Source organism: Triticum urartu, chromosome 3 (assembly GCF_003073215.2).
Source record: "Triticum urartu cultivar G1812 chromosome 3, Tu2.1, whole genome shotgun sequence".
Lineage (NCBI taxonomy): Eukaryota > Viridiplantae > Streptophyta > Magnoliopsida > Poales > Poaceae > Triticum > Triticum urartu.
The window spans coordinates 632,170,698-632,187,590 of record NC_053024.1 but is presented as its reverse complement, the minus strand read 5'-3'; the positions used below and the strand labels follow the sequence as shown (position 1 = coordinate 632,187,590).

At 47.1% G+C, this 16,893-nt stretch overlaps 1 protein-coding gene across 1 annotated transcript; it reads left to right on the top strand.

The window, feature by feature from the left end:
- Nucleotides 1-5,692: 5,692 nt before the first annotated feature.
- On the top strand, nucleotides 5,693-9,634 carry LOC125545492 (transcription factor bHLH128-like). The gene is made up of 6 exons (XM_048709446.1): nucleotides 5,693-6,357; nucleotides 8,018-8,412; nucleotides 8,500-8,622; nucleotides 8,747-8,812; nucleotides 9,101-9,169; nucleotides 9,321-9,634. The coding sequence occupies exons 1-6, from the start codon at nucleotides 5,952-5,954 to the stop codon at nucleotides 9,372-9,374; spliced, it is 1,113 nt and encodes a 370-aa protein (XP_048565403.1). The 5' UTR covers nucleotides 5,693-5,951; the 3' UTR covers nucleotides 9,375-9,634.
- The last annotated feature ends 7,259 nt before the right edge of the window (nucleotides 9,635-16,893 follow it).

Sequence of the window (16,893 nt, the reverse complement as noted above, 5' to 3'; positions counted from 1 at the left end):
ACCCTCATGGGCAGGGTGTGGCCCCCTGGTGATGTTCTTGCTCTCAGTATTTTTTATATATTTGGAAAACGTCTTCCGTGAAGTTTCAGGACTTTTGGAGCTGTGCAGAATAGGTCTCCAATATTTGCTCCTTTTCCAGCCCAGAATCCCAGCTGCCGGCATTCTCCCTCTTTATGTAAACCTTGTAAAATAAGAGAGAAAAGGCATAAGTATTGTGACATAATGTGTAATAACAGCCCATAATGCAATAAATATTGATATAAAAGCATGATGCAAAATGGACGTATCAGGGCTATGGAGAGGGGAATCTGTCACCATCGTCATCATCAACCTTCCTCCATCACCAATTTCATGATGCTCACCTCCGTGCGTGAGTAATTCCATCATAGACTTGCTAGATGGTAATGGGTTGGATGAGATTTATCATGTAATCAAGTTAGTTTTTTTAGGGTTTGATCCCTAGTATCCATTATGTTCTGAGATTGATGTTGCTATGACTTTGCTATGCTTAATGCTTGTCACTAGGGCCCGAGTGTCGTGATTTCAGATCTGAACCTATTATGTTTTCATGAATATATGTGAGTTCTTGATCCTATCTTACAAGTCAATAGTCACCTACTATGTGTTATGATCCGGTAACCCCGAAGTGACAATAATCGGGACAACTCCCGATGATGACTATAGTTTGAGGAGCTCATGTATTCACTAAGTGCTAATGCTTTGTTCCGGTACTCTATTAAAAGGAGGCCTTAATATCCCTTAGTTTCCAATAGGACCCCGCTGCCACGGGAGGGTAGGACAAAAGATGTCATGCAAGTTCTTTTCCATAAGCACGTATGACTATATTCTGAATACATGCCTACATTACATTGATGAACTGGAGCTAGTTCTGTGTCACCCTATGTTATAACTGCTGCATGAGGAATCACATCCAACATAATTATTCATCACTGATCCATTGCCTACGAGCTTTTCACATATTGATCTTTGCTTAGTTACTTTTCCGTTGCTACTGTTACAATCACTACAAAACCAATACTGTTACTTTTGCCACTGTTACCGTTACTTCCATACTACTTTGCTACTAGATACTTTGTTGCAGATATGAAGTCTTTCAGGTGCGGTTGAATTGACAACTCAATTGTTAATACTTGAGAATATTATTTGGCTCCCCTTGTGTCAAATCAATAAATTTGGGTTGAATACTCTACCCTCGAAAACTGTTGCGATCCCCTATACTTGTGGGTTATCAGGACTCAATGTGATCTTGTATCACTAAAATGAAAATGTAGAGTCTTGAGTTTGAGCCAACTTGTGTCCTTAGCATTTTGAGGGGTCCACATTCCTAGTCCATGCCATGCCAATCATTGTACTTTTTGAAACGATCATCTTGAAAGAGTATTAGTTCAGTGAGCTATATGTTAGGAATTACCAAAACCACCCAGGGATAGTTGCACTTTCAGGTGCGCCCTGGTGGCTTGTGGGGCCTGTGTGCCTACGTTTGACCTAACTCGGCCTCTATAAATTCTCTAAAATCATGAAACCAACAGAGGAGTCCATGAAATACCTTTTTCACCACCGCAAGTTTCAGAACCACGAGATCCCATGTGGAGGCCTTTTCCGGCACTCTGCCAAAGGGGGGAGTCGATCACGGAGGGGCTCTACATCATCCTTGCTGCCCTTTCGATGATGCGTGAGTAGTTTACCATGGACCTTCGGGTCCATAGGTAGTAGATAGATGGCTTGTTCTCTCTATTTGATCTTCAATGCAATGTTCTCCTCTATGTTCTTGGATATCTATTCGACGTAATGACTTTTTGCGATGTGTTTGTTGGGATCCGATGAATTGTGAGTTTATGATCAAATCTATCCATGAATATTATTTGAGTTTTCTCTGAACTCTTTTATGCATGATTAGTGGGTTCGGTCTTGCGGTCGCTATCACAACTGGCAATATAAAGTGACGTTCCTTTGCATTAAGAGTTTGTGCATCCAAATAAAAAGCGCATGACAACCTCTGCTTCCCTCCATGAAGGGCCTATCTTTCATTTTAAATACCTACCTTTATGCAGGAGTCATGGTGATCTTTCATCATTCCTTTTATTTTTCTCTTTTTAGCAAGCATCATGTGCTGGGGAAAGATCTAGGCACACATATCCAGTCGGATGTAGGTGATCATGTGTTATTATTGTTGACATTACCCTTGATGTAAATGGTTGGGAGGCGAAATTATAAGCCCCTATGTTTCTATGTGTCTGACTGAAGCTTTGATCTCATAAGTATCGCGTGAGTTTTAGCAATTGTGAAAGACAAAATGATGGTCAAGTATGTGAACTTGCTAAATAAAAGCTCTGACATAGACTCTTTTCTAACATTATGACAAATTGCAATTGCATTAATGACTGAGATCATAGTTTGTTAGTTTTCAATGAAGTTTATGGTTCATACTTTACCTTGTGAACCAACTATCACTTTAGCATGAGAAGTTATATGACAATATATTGATGTTCTAACGATGATCATGATGCCCACATGTCCGTATTTTGTTTTATCGGCACCTCTATCTCTAAACATGTGGCCATGATTATCGATTTCGGCTTTTGCTTGAGGACAGGCCAGGTCTAAGCTTTGGGGAGTTGATACGTCCATTTTGCATCATGTTTTTATGTTGATATTTATTGCATTATGAACGGTTATTACACTTTATGATGCAATTCTTATGCCTTTTCTCTCTTATTTTGCAAGATTCACATGAAAAGGGAGAATGCTGACAGCTGGAATTCTGGACAGGAAAGGAGCAAATCTGAGATCCCTATTCTGCACAACTCCAAATGTCCTGAAACTTTACAGAGAAATATTTCGGAATATATAAAAATATTGGGCGAAGAAATACCAGGAGGGGACCCACCAGGTGGCCACAAGCCTGGGGGCGCGCTCCCTGAGCTTGTGCCCCCCCTGGCCAGCCTTCGGTGCCCATCTTTCGCTATATGAAGTGTTTTGACCTAGAAAAAATGGAGAGAATACTTTTGGGATGAAGCGCCACCGTCTTGAGGTAGAACCTGGGCAGAAGCAATCTAGGTCTTTGGCGGAGCGATTCCGCCGGGGAAACCTCCCTCCGGGAGAGGGAAATCGAAGCCATCGTCATCACCAACGATCCTCTCATCATGGGAGGACCAATCTTTATCAACATTTTCACCAGGACCATCTCATCTCAAACCCTAGCTCATCTCTTGTATTCAATTTTTGTCTCAAAACCTCAGATTGGTACCTGTGGGTTGCTAGTAGTGCTGATTACTCCTTGTAGTTGATGCTAGTTGGTTTATTTGGTGGAAGATCATATGTTTAGATCATTAATGATATTCAATATCTCTCTGATCATGAACATGAACATGCTTTGTGAGTAGTTACTTTCGTTCCTGAGGACATGTGAGAAGTCTTGTTATAAGTAATCATGTGAATTTGGTATTCGTTCGATATTTTGATGAGATGTATGTTATTTTTCCTCCAATGGTGTTATGTGAACGTCGACTACATGACACTTCACCATGATTTGAGCCAGGGGAAGACATTGGGAAGTATCAAGTAAATGATGGTTTGCTAGAGTGATAGAAGCGTAAACTCTAGTTTATGCGTGGCACTGTCAAAGTGAGAGGATGAGTCTGCCGCCATTGTCTACCGAGGCACCATCTTGAAGTGGTGAGGCAGACGAGGGGACGGGTAGGGTTCCTCCTGCCGAGAGAAGTGAGATGTCTTTTTCTCTATACCAGGAGAGGAAGGAGACATTGTAAAGGAACATTTTAGCTGACCTGAATTAAACATATCTAATGAGATAGTTAGGTCGTCAACAACCAGTCTGTTTTTCTCTACCTGCATAGAAAGCAACATTGCAAAAGAAACATTTTGGTGGACCTGAATTAAGCACAACGACTTGCATGATACACCTGAATTAAACATGTCTAATTAGATAGTGTAGGCTGTCAACAACCAGTCAGTTTTTCTCTACCTACATAAAAAGCAACATTGAAAAAGAAACATTTTGGTGGACCTAAATTAAGCACAACGACTTGCATGGTGCATGCTATCAACGGCCATCCACAGACGCGCATGGAAGAGAATATCCCACAAGTGGATGCGAACAATCCCCCGGCGGTGATCATGGAGATTGACCGCCCTAGGGCGGCGCAGTGCTATGGTTTAGATCGGTTAGGCTGATACCATGTTTGAAGGGATAGAGAGGGACTGATGAATTGTTGTTTATTACTTGAGCCTCGTGAGCATATATATATAGGAGTACAATGATCAATTTAAAATACAAGATAAAAGAGAACATATTCTAGTCCATCCCGTATTTCCTAACTAATCACGATACTTAACAATCACAACCACCCCTGAAGGACCTTGGGGCTACCACCCTGGTACCCGAATTCCATTGGACGCGTGCACTGTCGACAGTCAACGTTGCGCTGACCAGGGACCTCCCCAAGCGAGAGGATGAGCCCCGCCAGCGTTGTCCGCCGAGGCAGCATCTTGAAGTGGTGAGGGGTAGGGTTCCTCCTGCCGAGAGAAGTGAGATGTCATTTTCTCTACCAGGAGAGAAAGGAAATATTGTAAAGGAACATTTTGGCTGACATGAATTAAACTCGTCTAATTAGAGTGTGTAGGCTGTCAACAGACAGCCAATCTTTCTCGACCTGCATAGAAAGGAGCATTGCAAAAGAAACATTTTGATGGACCTGAATTAAGCACAACGACTTGTATGATGTAGGCTGTCAACAGCCATCCAGGAATGCGCATGGAAGAGAATATCCCACGAGTAGACGCGAACAAACTAACGAATTGACCAATTCGTCCATGCCACAAGTGGACCAAGAACATATACGCCTTCGCCTTTCTGAATGTTCGAGATTTCCTATCCACAAAATCCGCAATCTCGTACAATTATTTTTCTTTGAACACACTACAGATGCAAGCGCTCCCACATACACACATACACTCGCACTTATGAACACATACACACGCATACCCTGTCCTTATGAGCACATTCGAGAGACTGAGCCAGTATATCCTTGAGATTTACAAAGTCACCGTAGACGAATCGTGGTCACCGGAAACGTCTTCTGCCACTGAAAACATATCGCCAAAAATCCTGAAATAAATCAAGAAAAAATAGTGCGAGCGCAAGAAGTTTAACCCTGATGGGTTAGGGATACCACTGTTTCTCAAACGATCGAACCACAGGTTTGTTCACATCTAGCACTACTATTGAGGCAAGCAGATAGAGATGGACGGATGACCCGTCTGGCTGACAGCCCCGTCCACTGCCGTGACGCAGCGGGCGCCGGGGCGAGGAAGAAGAAGAATATACAGCTGCCGACCTGAAAGGTACGGCCAACGGCGACGCCGATCAGATCCACGCGCGTCGCGGCTTCGCCCGTGCATGTCACCGCCGCAAACCGCTCGCGTGGTGTGCCGTGCCGGGAGACGAGAGAGGAAAAGTCTCTGCGTGCGCGCCTCCGTCCGAATATCTGGTCTGGTCCGGGGACTGGAGCCAGAGCCAGAGCCAGAGCCCGGCCGAAACCGACGACCCCGTGCGTGCGCCGTGTCGTCCTCGCGGGCGCGCACATGGCCACGCATGACTTGGCGCGTCGCCGTCCGCCTATATGAATGGGGCCCGGCCACGCATCCACCCACGACCGCGATCCATCCCCCCTGGCGCGAGTCGGAGCCTCGGAGCGCCGCGCCCGCCCGCGCTAAAAGGGGGCCGGAGGAGCAGGGGCAGGGGGGACGCACGCACGCACGCACGCACGCAGCCGCCACCGGCCCACCTCGCCCCCGCTTTGCCCTGCCCTGCTCTGCGCGCACCACCAATCATCGGCGCGCGCACTAGCTCGGCAGCCCCCCGGCGCCGCGCCTCCTGCCGTGCTGTGCTGACCCGCCGTCGGTCCTCGGCCATGAACCGCCCGACGCCGGCGCACCAGAGGGGCATGCCGCCGCCGCCGCAGCTGGCGCGGTACGGCTCCGCGCCGGGCTCCTTCCTCGCCGCGCTGGCCGACTCCGTCGCGCGCGGCGGGGGCGGTGGCGGAGGGGAGGTGCCCTCCCACTCCCAGCCCCAGCAGCAGCAGCACCAGCCGGTGGCGGCCGTGGTGAGCCGGTTCTTCTCGGGGGAGTCGTCCGGGCTGACCTCCTGCGAGTCCAGCTGCCGGACGGCGGACGCCCCGGCGCCGCTCCAGCGGGCCTACGGCGGCTCCAGCGAGATCCACGTGCCCCTCCCGCAGCAGCAGCAGCAGCAGCCGGGGCTCCTCCGCCACAGCAGCTCCCCCGCCGGGCTGCTCTCCCGCCTCATGGCCGACCCGCACGGTACGCACCTACGCCCCCGTCCTACCCCCTCGCACCCCCTCTCCCGCCGTCGGTCGATCGATCGCTCGTCCTGCGGTCCTGCCTACCGAGTGCCTTTCTCGTGTGTCGTGCGCCCATAGGTTAGGCGGCCGGCCCGCCGCGGTGGCCGAGCTCGCTCGCTCCTGTTTCCTGCTCCTCCTCCATGATCGACCTCTCTAGCTCGTCCATGGTTTGCGTGGAAGCCTGGTCCGTGATCTGCCAGCCTTGTTAGCGGGCGCTTAATCAATTCAGTTTTGGTAGCGGTAGCTTACGCCTCTACTGCCTCACCGTGCTTAGATAATACTCACTCCCTTCGTTCCGAATTACTTGTCCCAGATATAAATATATTTAAATGTATTTTAGTTCTAGATACATCTATCTATTTCTGTGACGAATAATTTTGAAATGGACGAAGTACGTACTGCTCACCTCGATGAAGGTCAATGGTGGTTTTGTATGAGTAATCTGTACTCCCATCTCCTAATCTGTTGGGTGGCTGGCAAATGCCAGGAAGGAAGGAAGGAGACGGAGGGGGTGGAATCATCTTTCTTATATTCTATTAACGGATAAAAAGCATACTCCTCCTCCTCATCATCCTGTCCATTGTTAGTTATTAAGCGCACCTTATCTATCCATCTCATCTCATCTCATCTCAGATGCAGCACTATCATTGACCCATTATTCTATGCAAATCATATATGCAAACTTCATTGGCACATATAATCAGTGCACTGAACCCACCTACATAATAAACACAAGGGGTAGGGGGACATTGTATCTCGCTGACGTGGCCTGATCCTTCCTTGCTGGCAGTGCCATCAGAGAACCTGGACACATGTCACCCCTCTTTTGTCCGACTAAGCATATCACCCAGTATTACCAGCACATGTCACGCAGGCGGCTCGCAGCACCTGGTCATCCACGATTAATTAGCGAACAAAATTCAGAAGAAGCGACACGGAGATAACGCAGGTTAATACCATGCGTGTCGCGTCCGCGTCGATCTGATGTGACTGTCATGAGGCAAAATGTTAATAAATCAAAGGGATGATTAGAAATTGCACCATGTGTCTTTCTGCCGTGTATTTTTATTCATTTTCGTATGGCCGTTGATTGCCGACTAAACTAAACTAAAAGATAGCGCAGCAATTTCCTTGGCTCGACGACTTTGAAAAGTCAGGCCACTTACAGCCGTTAACCCCCCGCCTTGTGTTCTCTGGCGTAATAAAGCCAGTGGTAGTGATAAAAAGGGTGAAAATGATGTGCCGGTTGCAAAGCAAATCATCTGTTTATACGCACCGAACTTTACGTAGTGATTATTCTCCCAGTGACCCAGTACGTGCGAACTCCCTTCATTCTGAATTACTTGTCGCAGGTATAAATGTATCTAGATATATTTTAAGTTTTGGATATACCGGGATGCCCGACGACCACTGTTCATTTCTGCTTGATGATGACAAACGCCGGCTTGTCTTTAGCTCTGTGTCAGTGCAGTACCAGGTGTAGGGTAGCATGGTGCGGTGGTAGTAGTTCGTGTCGTGTCCTGGGTCGACGTAGCGGTTGGCGGGCCGGGCCGGGCGTGGGGCGTCGCAGTCAGTCACTCTCACAACTGCTGACCTGCTCTGGGACTGTTGATGCACAGGCAATGGCGGCATGGGCGGCGCTAGAGGAGGGATGGGGAGCGGCTACGCGCACTCGCAGGGAGGAGGCAACGTCGACGCGATGGCGGCGCAGCAGAGGAGGCTGAGCTCGCAGTGGAGCTTCTCGAGGCAGCAGGACATGATGCCGCACATCGCGGAGATGGGGATGGCCATGCACACGCCCACGCCGATGCCGCCGGCCGACGTCGGCGAGAGCATCGGCACCGGCCACGGCAACGGCTCCGGCGACCTCTCCAGGAGCTTCTCCATGAGCTCCTGGGACGACACCAACTCCAACATCATCTTCTCCGCGCCCAGTGGCGGCGGCAAGAAGGCCAAGCTGATGGCCGACGGCGACGACGGCATGGTCACCAGCTACAGCAACATCGACTCCCAGGTACAGTACGCTCGCATGGCTCGTCCGGACTGCGTGCTGCCGCCATTGTTTGCACTTCTAAGTTCTAACACCTTGCTCCAAATTCAGTTTGGCTCGTCTCTGGACATGCCTGGCATGGACGACTACCTGCAGCTGCAGCAGGACTCCGTCGCCTGCAGGGTCCGCGCCAAGCGCGGCTGCGCCACTCACCCGCGGAGCATCGCCGAGAGGGTCAGTTAGCTTTCTCTCCGACATTATCGGCTCCAACTTGACTTAAAATCACCATTACTCCTTGCATGTTCGCTGTCGATCGGATGTTTAAACTGAATCATTTTCCTGTTTGTGATGTTTATAGGAAAGAAGAACGAGGATCAGCAAGAGGCTTAGGAGGCTGCAAGACCTCGTGCCCAACATGGACAAGGTAACTAAACCAGTTGAATTATTGTTGGCAGTAATGGGCAATGTCAACTTCGTCAGTTCTCGAAAAAATGCTGTCAGCAGACATGGATGGAATTTTCACCAAGAATTATAGAAGCCCGTACTCACTAAAGTACTAATGCGTGACAATTTTCACCTAAACTGGATGCATTTTGCCTTGACAAAAACCCAAAACCCAAGTAGCTGTTAATCACCTGGACCTAGTTAATTCAGATTTCAGGATTGCAACCGTGCATCAGAAATATTAATAAGTTTCTTCTTGGTTATGCAGCAAACAAATACTTCTGACATGCTGGATATTGCTGTTGACTACATCAAAGTGCTGCAGGACCAAATCGAGGTATGCTCAGTGCTCACGCCTGTGTTATATATATCACACCTCCAGTTCCAGGAGGCCTTGTTAAAGACACATTGACATGTTTGCTTAAAAAAATACGCAAGTATGAAAAAAAGTTGAAATAAAATTATTTATTATCTTTGGGTTTATGCAGAAACTGAAACAGGACCAAGGAAACTGCTCTTGCTCAGCCGATCAGAAGTGCTGACGCCGAAACCCAGATATGTGAGGTTATGTTTGTACCAATGTGATTAGCAAGCCCAAGTTTTGCTTCGGGAGATTAAGTTGTAAATGCCCTTCGTATCTCAAGTAGTCTCCATATGCCTATCTTCCCCTTTCGTGGTTGTACTATGGATTACTAGTTTCAATGGCTTAAAGACTAGGAGGTGACAAGTAGAGTGTTGTAATTTGAGTATGTAAGGCATTGCCAATCTTTCATTTCAACGCAAGTTGGATCGCTTCTGCTTATCATCATTTCCCCTCGTAAAATTAATGTAGGGATCCCCTACCTTGAGTCATTCTCATGCTATCAAAGTTTAATTTTCAGGATTACCAGAAGCACAAAGTGTTATGTCGTGGCACAAAATCTGTACCTCCTGTCTACTTCTCCAAAACAAATTTGGACCCAATGAGTTCTTCCAAATTTTCAACCGTAAAATTATTCATGTTAACGTGAAACACCTTGATGCAAAAAACAAAAATACTTGAATCTCCACATCATGTTCGACAACTTGACGCTTGCTTCCATCGTCAAGCTTCATGACAACCCGAAGGACTCCAACGGTAAGTTCGTAATTTACAACACACAACTCCGGACCTTTTTCCCTACGAAATTAGACCAAGTTTTTGTCACGATAGTCGTTCGAACCAGTTCGCCGGCGGTGAGGTAGCTACGGAGAGGAGGAGGAGAGGGAGCGGCCATAGCGTCGCTGAGCAGAAGAGGGAGAATGAGGAAAGCTCGGGAGAGGATAAGAGCAGAGATAGACAAGAGGCTCAGAATGATTTTATTTCAAACTCGATGATCTCTACAGGGCAACCTCGCTTGCTTATAAACTGCAAGCCCATACTCCACTCGGCCCATCAGCCCACCCGTACAACACAACCCACTAAAGCGATGACAGCTGGATTATTTCAAAGTTCCCGCTTCATTCAGAGCTCCTGTTCCTTCCTTTGCACCTGCTGGCTAGTTCTGCTCCTGACACTGATAACCCACAAGTATAGGGGATCGCAACAGTTTTCGGGGTAGAGTATTCAACCCAAATTTATCGATTCAACACAAGGGGAGCCAAAGAATATTCTCAAGTATTAGCAGCTGAGTTGTCAATTCAACCACACCTGAAAGACTTAATATATGCAGCACAGTATTTAGTAGCAAAGTAGTATGAAAGTAGTGGTAACCGTGGCAAAAGTAATAGTAGCAGTTTTGTAGCAATCGTAACAGTGGCAACGGAAAAGTAGCTAAGCAAAGATCAATATATGAAAAGGTTGTAGGCAATGGATCCATGATCGATAATTATGTCGGATGGCATTCATCATACAAAGGTTATAAAACATAGGGTGACACATAACTAGCTCCAGTTCATCAATGTAATGTAAGCATGTATTCCGAATATAGTCATACATGCTTATGGAAAAGAACTTGCATGGCATCTTTTGTCCTGCCCTCCCGTGACAGCGGGGTCCTATTAGAAACTAAGGGATATTAAGGCCTCCTTTTAATAGAGTACCGGATCAAAGCATTAGCACTTAGTGAATACATGAACTTCTCAAACTACGATCATCACCAGAGTGGTCCCGACTATTGTCACTCCGGGGTTGCCGGATCATAACACGTAGTAGGTGACTATAAATTGCAATATCAGATCAAGAACACAAATATATTCATGAAAACATAATAGGTTCAGATCTGAAATCATGGCACTCGGGCCCTAGTGACAAGCATTAGGCATAGCAAAAGTCATAGCAACATCAATCTTAGAACATAGTGGATACTAGGGATCAAACCCTAACCAAACTAACTCAATTACATGGTAAAACTCATCCAACCCATCACGGTCCAGCAAGCCTGCGATGGAATTAATCACGAACGGCAGTGAGCATCATGGAATTGGTGATGGACGATGGTTGATGATGACGATGGCGACGGATTCCCCTCTCCGGAGCCCCGAACGGACTCCAGATCTGCCCTCCCGAGGAAGAACAGGGCTTGGCGGCGGCTCTGCATCGTAAAACACAATGAATTCTTCTTCCTGATTTTTTTCTACCTGAAAGTGATTATATGGAGTTGGACTTGAGGTCGGTGGAGGTCCAGGGGACCCACAAGGTCGGAGGGCGCGCCCCCCACCCTTGTGGCTAGGGTGTGGCTCCCCTGGTGCTGATTCTTTCGCCAATATTTTTTATTAATTGCATAAAAAATCTCCGTTGATTTTCAGGTCATTCCGAGAACTTTTTATTCTGCACAAAAATAACACCATGGCAATTCTGCTGAAAACATCGTCAGTCCGGGTTGGTTTCATTCAAATCATGCAAGTTAGAGTCGAAACCAAGGTCAAAAGAGTTTGAAAAAGTGGATACGTTGGAGACGTATCACACACCACCGTTGTTGCACTTACAGTACTCGCCCAAGGAGAACCAGCATGCCCCCATGCTAGTGCATTGGGGAAACGTTGCTTTAGCACTTCATAGTCCTCCCAGGTGGCCGAAGTCGTCGGTATAGTAGCCCACTTGATGAGCACTTGCAGATGCGATGTGTTGCTCTTCTTGACCAGACGACGATCCAATATCTCCCCTAGAAAAATTCCAGGTGCAGAAAGATCGATCAGTGCAGGCAAAGATGTAAACACGGGCGTATGATTAGGCACATGATTTTTCAGCCGAGACACATGGAAAACTGGATGTACCTGACAGCCTCGAGGTAACTCCAAACGGTAAGCTATTGCTCCTATTTTCTCCAGAATTCTGTATGGTCCAAAATACTTCAGTGCTAGCTTATGAGATGGGCGGTTCACCACAGTGAATTGAGTGTAAGGTTGCAGTCTCAAGTAAACCATTTCCCCCACAGTGAACTCTCTATCTTCTCTACAGTTACTTCTTTAATTTGCTCTTGCTTGACAGGCAGTACACCTTGTAATCTCACCACATGTCCCTCATGTTGGAATTGTATCCATTTCTCAGCCCAGTGACACAGCATGACACCCACTGTTCCAGCCAATCCATACCCAGTATAATGTCATCACCTCCTAAAGGCAACACATGCATATCATTAGTGAAACTATGACGCTGCATCCACCAAGTTACTTTAGGTGCCACTTCAGTGCTCTTTATAATATTTCCATTTGCTACTCTGACTTGCATTGGGTGTTTCAAGGTCTCAGTTGGGACAGAAATCTTGCTTAGCAAAGCCTGGTCGACAGAAGTATGGGTGCTGCCTGAGTCCACTAAAATTAACACCACTTTGTTCCCCACTAATGCTCTCAATTGTATTGTTTTTAGGTGAACATCACCTGACAAAGTTGTAGCTGAAATTGTTGCACATTCCTCAGTTCCACCTTGTACCAAAGCATCAAGAACAACATCAGAAATTATCTCGTGTGGGTCCACCAGTTTAGCTGCCTTGAGTTGAGCCCCAGGAGCTGGGACCTGATTGCACATATGGCCAGGTGCAAATTTCTCACCATATTTATAACACAATCCATTTGCTTTGCGATATTCCTTGAGTTGCTTGGCTTTCCACAAGTCCCCTGTAGCTAGGCTAGTTTTGTTCTCTGTCTTCACATATGGTGTCCTAGAAAAACTAGATTTCTGTTGCAAGAGTAAACCCTCCTAAACTGATGCATATAGAGCTGCCAGTTGCACATTCGATAGAATTTTCAGCTCCACCCCCGGCCTGAGCTCCTCTTTGAGACCCATGATAAACCTAGTGACCAGAAATGTATCACTGATTGTAGGCTCATATAACTTGACTGTGTAGACCAATTGTAAGAATTGCTGCTTGTATTCCCCCACCGTAGTTGTTTGTTTGAGCATCATTCAGGTCTTTCATTTTCTGCCGATACACATTCACATCAAACTCTTGCAAAATCGCTGCACAAAATTGGTCCCAAGTGTGCAGCGCACCTGTTTTCTTAAATGCTTGGTACCAATGGGCTGCATTGTTTGTCAGATGCAGAGAGGCCGAAGTAACCTTAAAACTGTCCGGTGTATTATATAACCTGAAGAACGCCTCACACTTATCGAGCCAAATCCTCACATCAGACCCATCAAACCTCGGGAAATCCATCTTAGGCATCCACTGACGCTTTGTTGTATGTTCCTCTTCTATAGGGAGCACTGGCTGAGGAAATACGACGGGCTTGAGCGGTACCTAAACTGGACGCAACAGAGCACAATTTACGAAACCAGGGCCAACCCCCAGTATGCCATCTGACACCTCCGACGCTATTGGCGAAGAGCTCTTGCCCATCACGTGTTGCTTCCCCGTCTGAACCGCGTGGAAGTGCGTCTGCTGTACCTACCCCAGCGTGTCGTAGGAGAGGTCGACCTTGACCTGAACCTGGTCCAGCCGTGCTGAATGCTCGGATATCTTGGCATCGAGGGCATCAAGCTAGGCGCAGATGCCATCCACCGCCTCCCACTTGCTTTGCGCCGCGCGTAGCTCAGCGAACTCCTTGAGCATGCGCTCCTAGAACGCCTCCATCTCGCCCGCGATGAAGCGCGTCTGCGGGTTCAGCTTGAAGGCCGTCGTCGTCGTAGTTTCTCCGAATCAAACCACCTCAGGTCAAGATTTATGCAGATCAAACCCTAGGACGATCCGCGACCATCACCTCAGATTTGCCGGGTTTGATTCGAGAAAAAAATTGTGGCGCGCGAGCGGAGAGAGACTCTAATACCAGACTGTCACGACCGTGGGTTGGACCAGTTCGCCGGCGGCGAGGTAGCTAAAGAGAGGAGGAGGAGGAGGGAGCGACCATGGCGTCACTAAGAAGAGGGAGAAGGAGGAAAGCTTGGAGAGGATAAGAGGAGAGATAGGCAAGAGGCTCAGAATGATTTCATTTCAAACTCGATGATCTCTACAGGGCAACCTCGCTTGCTTATAAACTGCAAGCCCACACTCCATTTGGCCCATCGGCCCACCCGTACAACACAACCCACTAAAGCAATGACAACTGGATTATTTCAAAGTTCCCGCTTCATTCAGAGCTCTTGTTCCTTCCTTTGCGCCTGCTGGCTACTTCTGCTCCTGACACCACCGCTGTTGTACTTATAGTTTTTGAACAAAACCAATGGTTCCACCTAACTATTCGTCAACATTGGGTTGGGTTCATTGACTAACCCTTCCGGGGTTGCATCCTCCAGCTCCATCATTGTAACACCCACGATGCGGCTATATCTCCCACGTGTCGGAGCACGACTTAGAGGCATAACCGCATTGTAGGCAATGTCGCAAGAGGGGTAATCTTTACACATCCCATGTACTGAATAAGAAAAGAGGTACGTAGTTGGCTTACACTCGCCACGTCAAACAATACATAAATATACCATTACAATCATCCAGATACAATCAAGGTCCGACTACGGAACCAAAATAAAGACAACCCCAAATGCATAATGTCCCCGATCGCCCCAACTGGGCTCCACTACTGATCATCTGGAAAGGAAACGTAGTATCGTCCTGAGTCCTCATCGAACTCCCACTTGAGCTCAGTCGTATCTCCTGGAACGGTATCATCGGTCCCTGCATCTGGTTTTGGAAGTAATCTATGAGTCACGGGGACTCAGCAATCTCACACCCTCGCGATCAAGACTATTTAAGTTTATGGGTAGGTAAAAGGTATGAGGTGGAGCTGCAGCAAGCACTAGCATAAATGGTGGCTAACTTACGCAAATGAGAGCGAGAAGAGAAGGCAAAGCACGTTCGAGAATGTATGATCAAGAAGTGATCCAAGTCTACTTACGTTCAAGCATAACCCGAGACCGTGTTCTCTTCCCGGACTCCGCCGACAAGAGACCATCACGGCTACACACGTTGTTGATCTATTTTAATTAAGTTAAGATTTCAGGTTTTCTACAACCGTACATTAACAAATTCCCATCTTCCCATAACCGCGGGCACGGCTTTCGAAAGTTCAAATCCCTGCAGGGGCGTCCCAACTTAGCCCATCACAAGCTCTCACGGTCAACGAAGGATATTCCTTCTCCCAGGACGGCCCGATCAGACTCGGAATCCCGGTTACAAGACATCTCGACAATGGTAAAACTAAACCAGCAAAGCCACCCGAATGTGCCGACAAATCCCAATAGGAGCTGCACATATCTCGTTCTCAGGGCACACCGGATTGTCCAAACTTCCGGTAGGCCAGCCCAGAGTTGCCCCTGGTGGCCACCGGCGGCTGACAAGTTGGACCAACACTCAGAGGAGCACTGGCCCGGGGGTTTAAAATAAAGATGACCCTTGAGTCCGCGGAACCCAAGGGAAAAAGGCTAGGTGGCAAATGGTAAAACCAAGGTTGGGCCTTGCTGGAGGAGTTTTATTCAAGGCGAACTGTCAAGGGGTTCCCATTATAACCCAACCGTGTAAGGAACGCAAAATCAAGGAACATAACACCGGTATGACGGAAACTAGGGCGACAAGAGTGGAACAAAACACCAGGCATAAGGCCGAGCCTTCCACCCTTTACCAAGTATATAGGTGCATTAAAGTAGACAAGTAATAATAATGATATCCCAACAATAAACATGTTCCAACAAGGAACAAACTCCAATCTTCACCTGCAACTAGCAACGCTATAAGAAGGGCTGAGCAAAGCGGTAACATAGCCAAACAAAGGTTTGCTAGGACAAGGTGGGTTAGAGGTTTGACATGGAAATATGAGAGGCATGATAAAGCATGTGGTAGGTAACATAGCACAGACATAGCAATAGAGCGAGCAACTAGCAAGCAAAGATAGAAGTGATTTCGAGGGTATGATCATCTTGCCAGCAAAGTTCTCCGAGTTGACGTAAGCTTGATCCTCGTAAGCGTACTCAACGGGTTCCTCGATCACATACTCGTATCCCGGCTCTACCCAAAGCAAGACACAAGCAAAGGAAGACACAATCAACCACGGTGCAATGCGCAAGCAACATGATGCAAAACATGGCATGGTATGCGGGACGTGATATGCAATGCATATTCATGCTTCGAAAAGGAAAGATTGAACCAGTCCTCAACTTGGAAAACCAAGAGTGCCACTGGAAAGATGAGTTGATTTCGGTCAAAATCGATATAAAGATCACCGGAATCGGATGCACGGTTTGCAAATGGCAAGCAAAACAATAATGGCACCAATCTGCGATTAATAGCACGAAGCCATCTAAATGCATCAAGAAAAAATAAGCTACTGCACTCTAACATAGCAACAAAGCACATGGCAGTGATCCACTCAAGATGCTTGACAAAAGATGAACACTGAGCTACGGCTAAATCACACAATAGCAGGTTCAAACAAGCATGGCAAAAGTGCAAAAGATATCAGGTTCACAGACTTAGTGAAAATAACAACATGGCAGGATTTAACATCAGGAAGCAATGTTTAGAGAAAGATAACAACATGCTATAGGAACATATCATGGCAAAGCAAGGCATAGCATGAAACTACACAAAGCATATAACAAAAGTCCCTTACTGACCATAAGCCAAAAGGGATCAGAAAATACAATGGCACACATGTAAACATAGAAAGTTTCGT

What these genes read in the sequence shown, in the direction of transcription:
- LOC125545492 (XM_048709446.1), top strand. Translation starts at nt 5,952, where the DNA reads ATGAACCGCCCGACGCCGGCGCACCAGAGGGGCATGCCGCCGCCGCCG. An exon ending in CGCGGAGCATCGCCGAGAGG is followed by an intron (nt 8,623 to 8,746) that starts GTCAGTTAGCTT and finishes TGATGTTTATAG; the next exon opens with GAAAGAAGAACGAGGATCAG. An exon ending in TGCTGCAGGACCAAATCGAG is followed by an intron (nt 9,170 to 9,320) that starts GTATGCTCAGTG and finishes GGGTTTATGCAG; the next exon opens with AAACTGAAACAGGACCAAGG.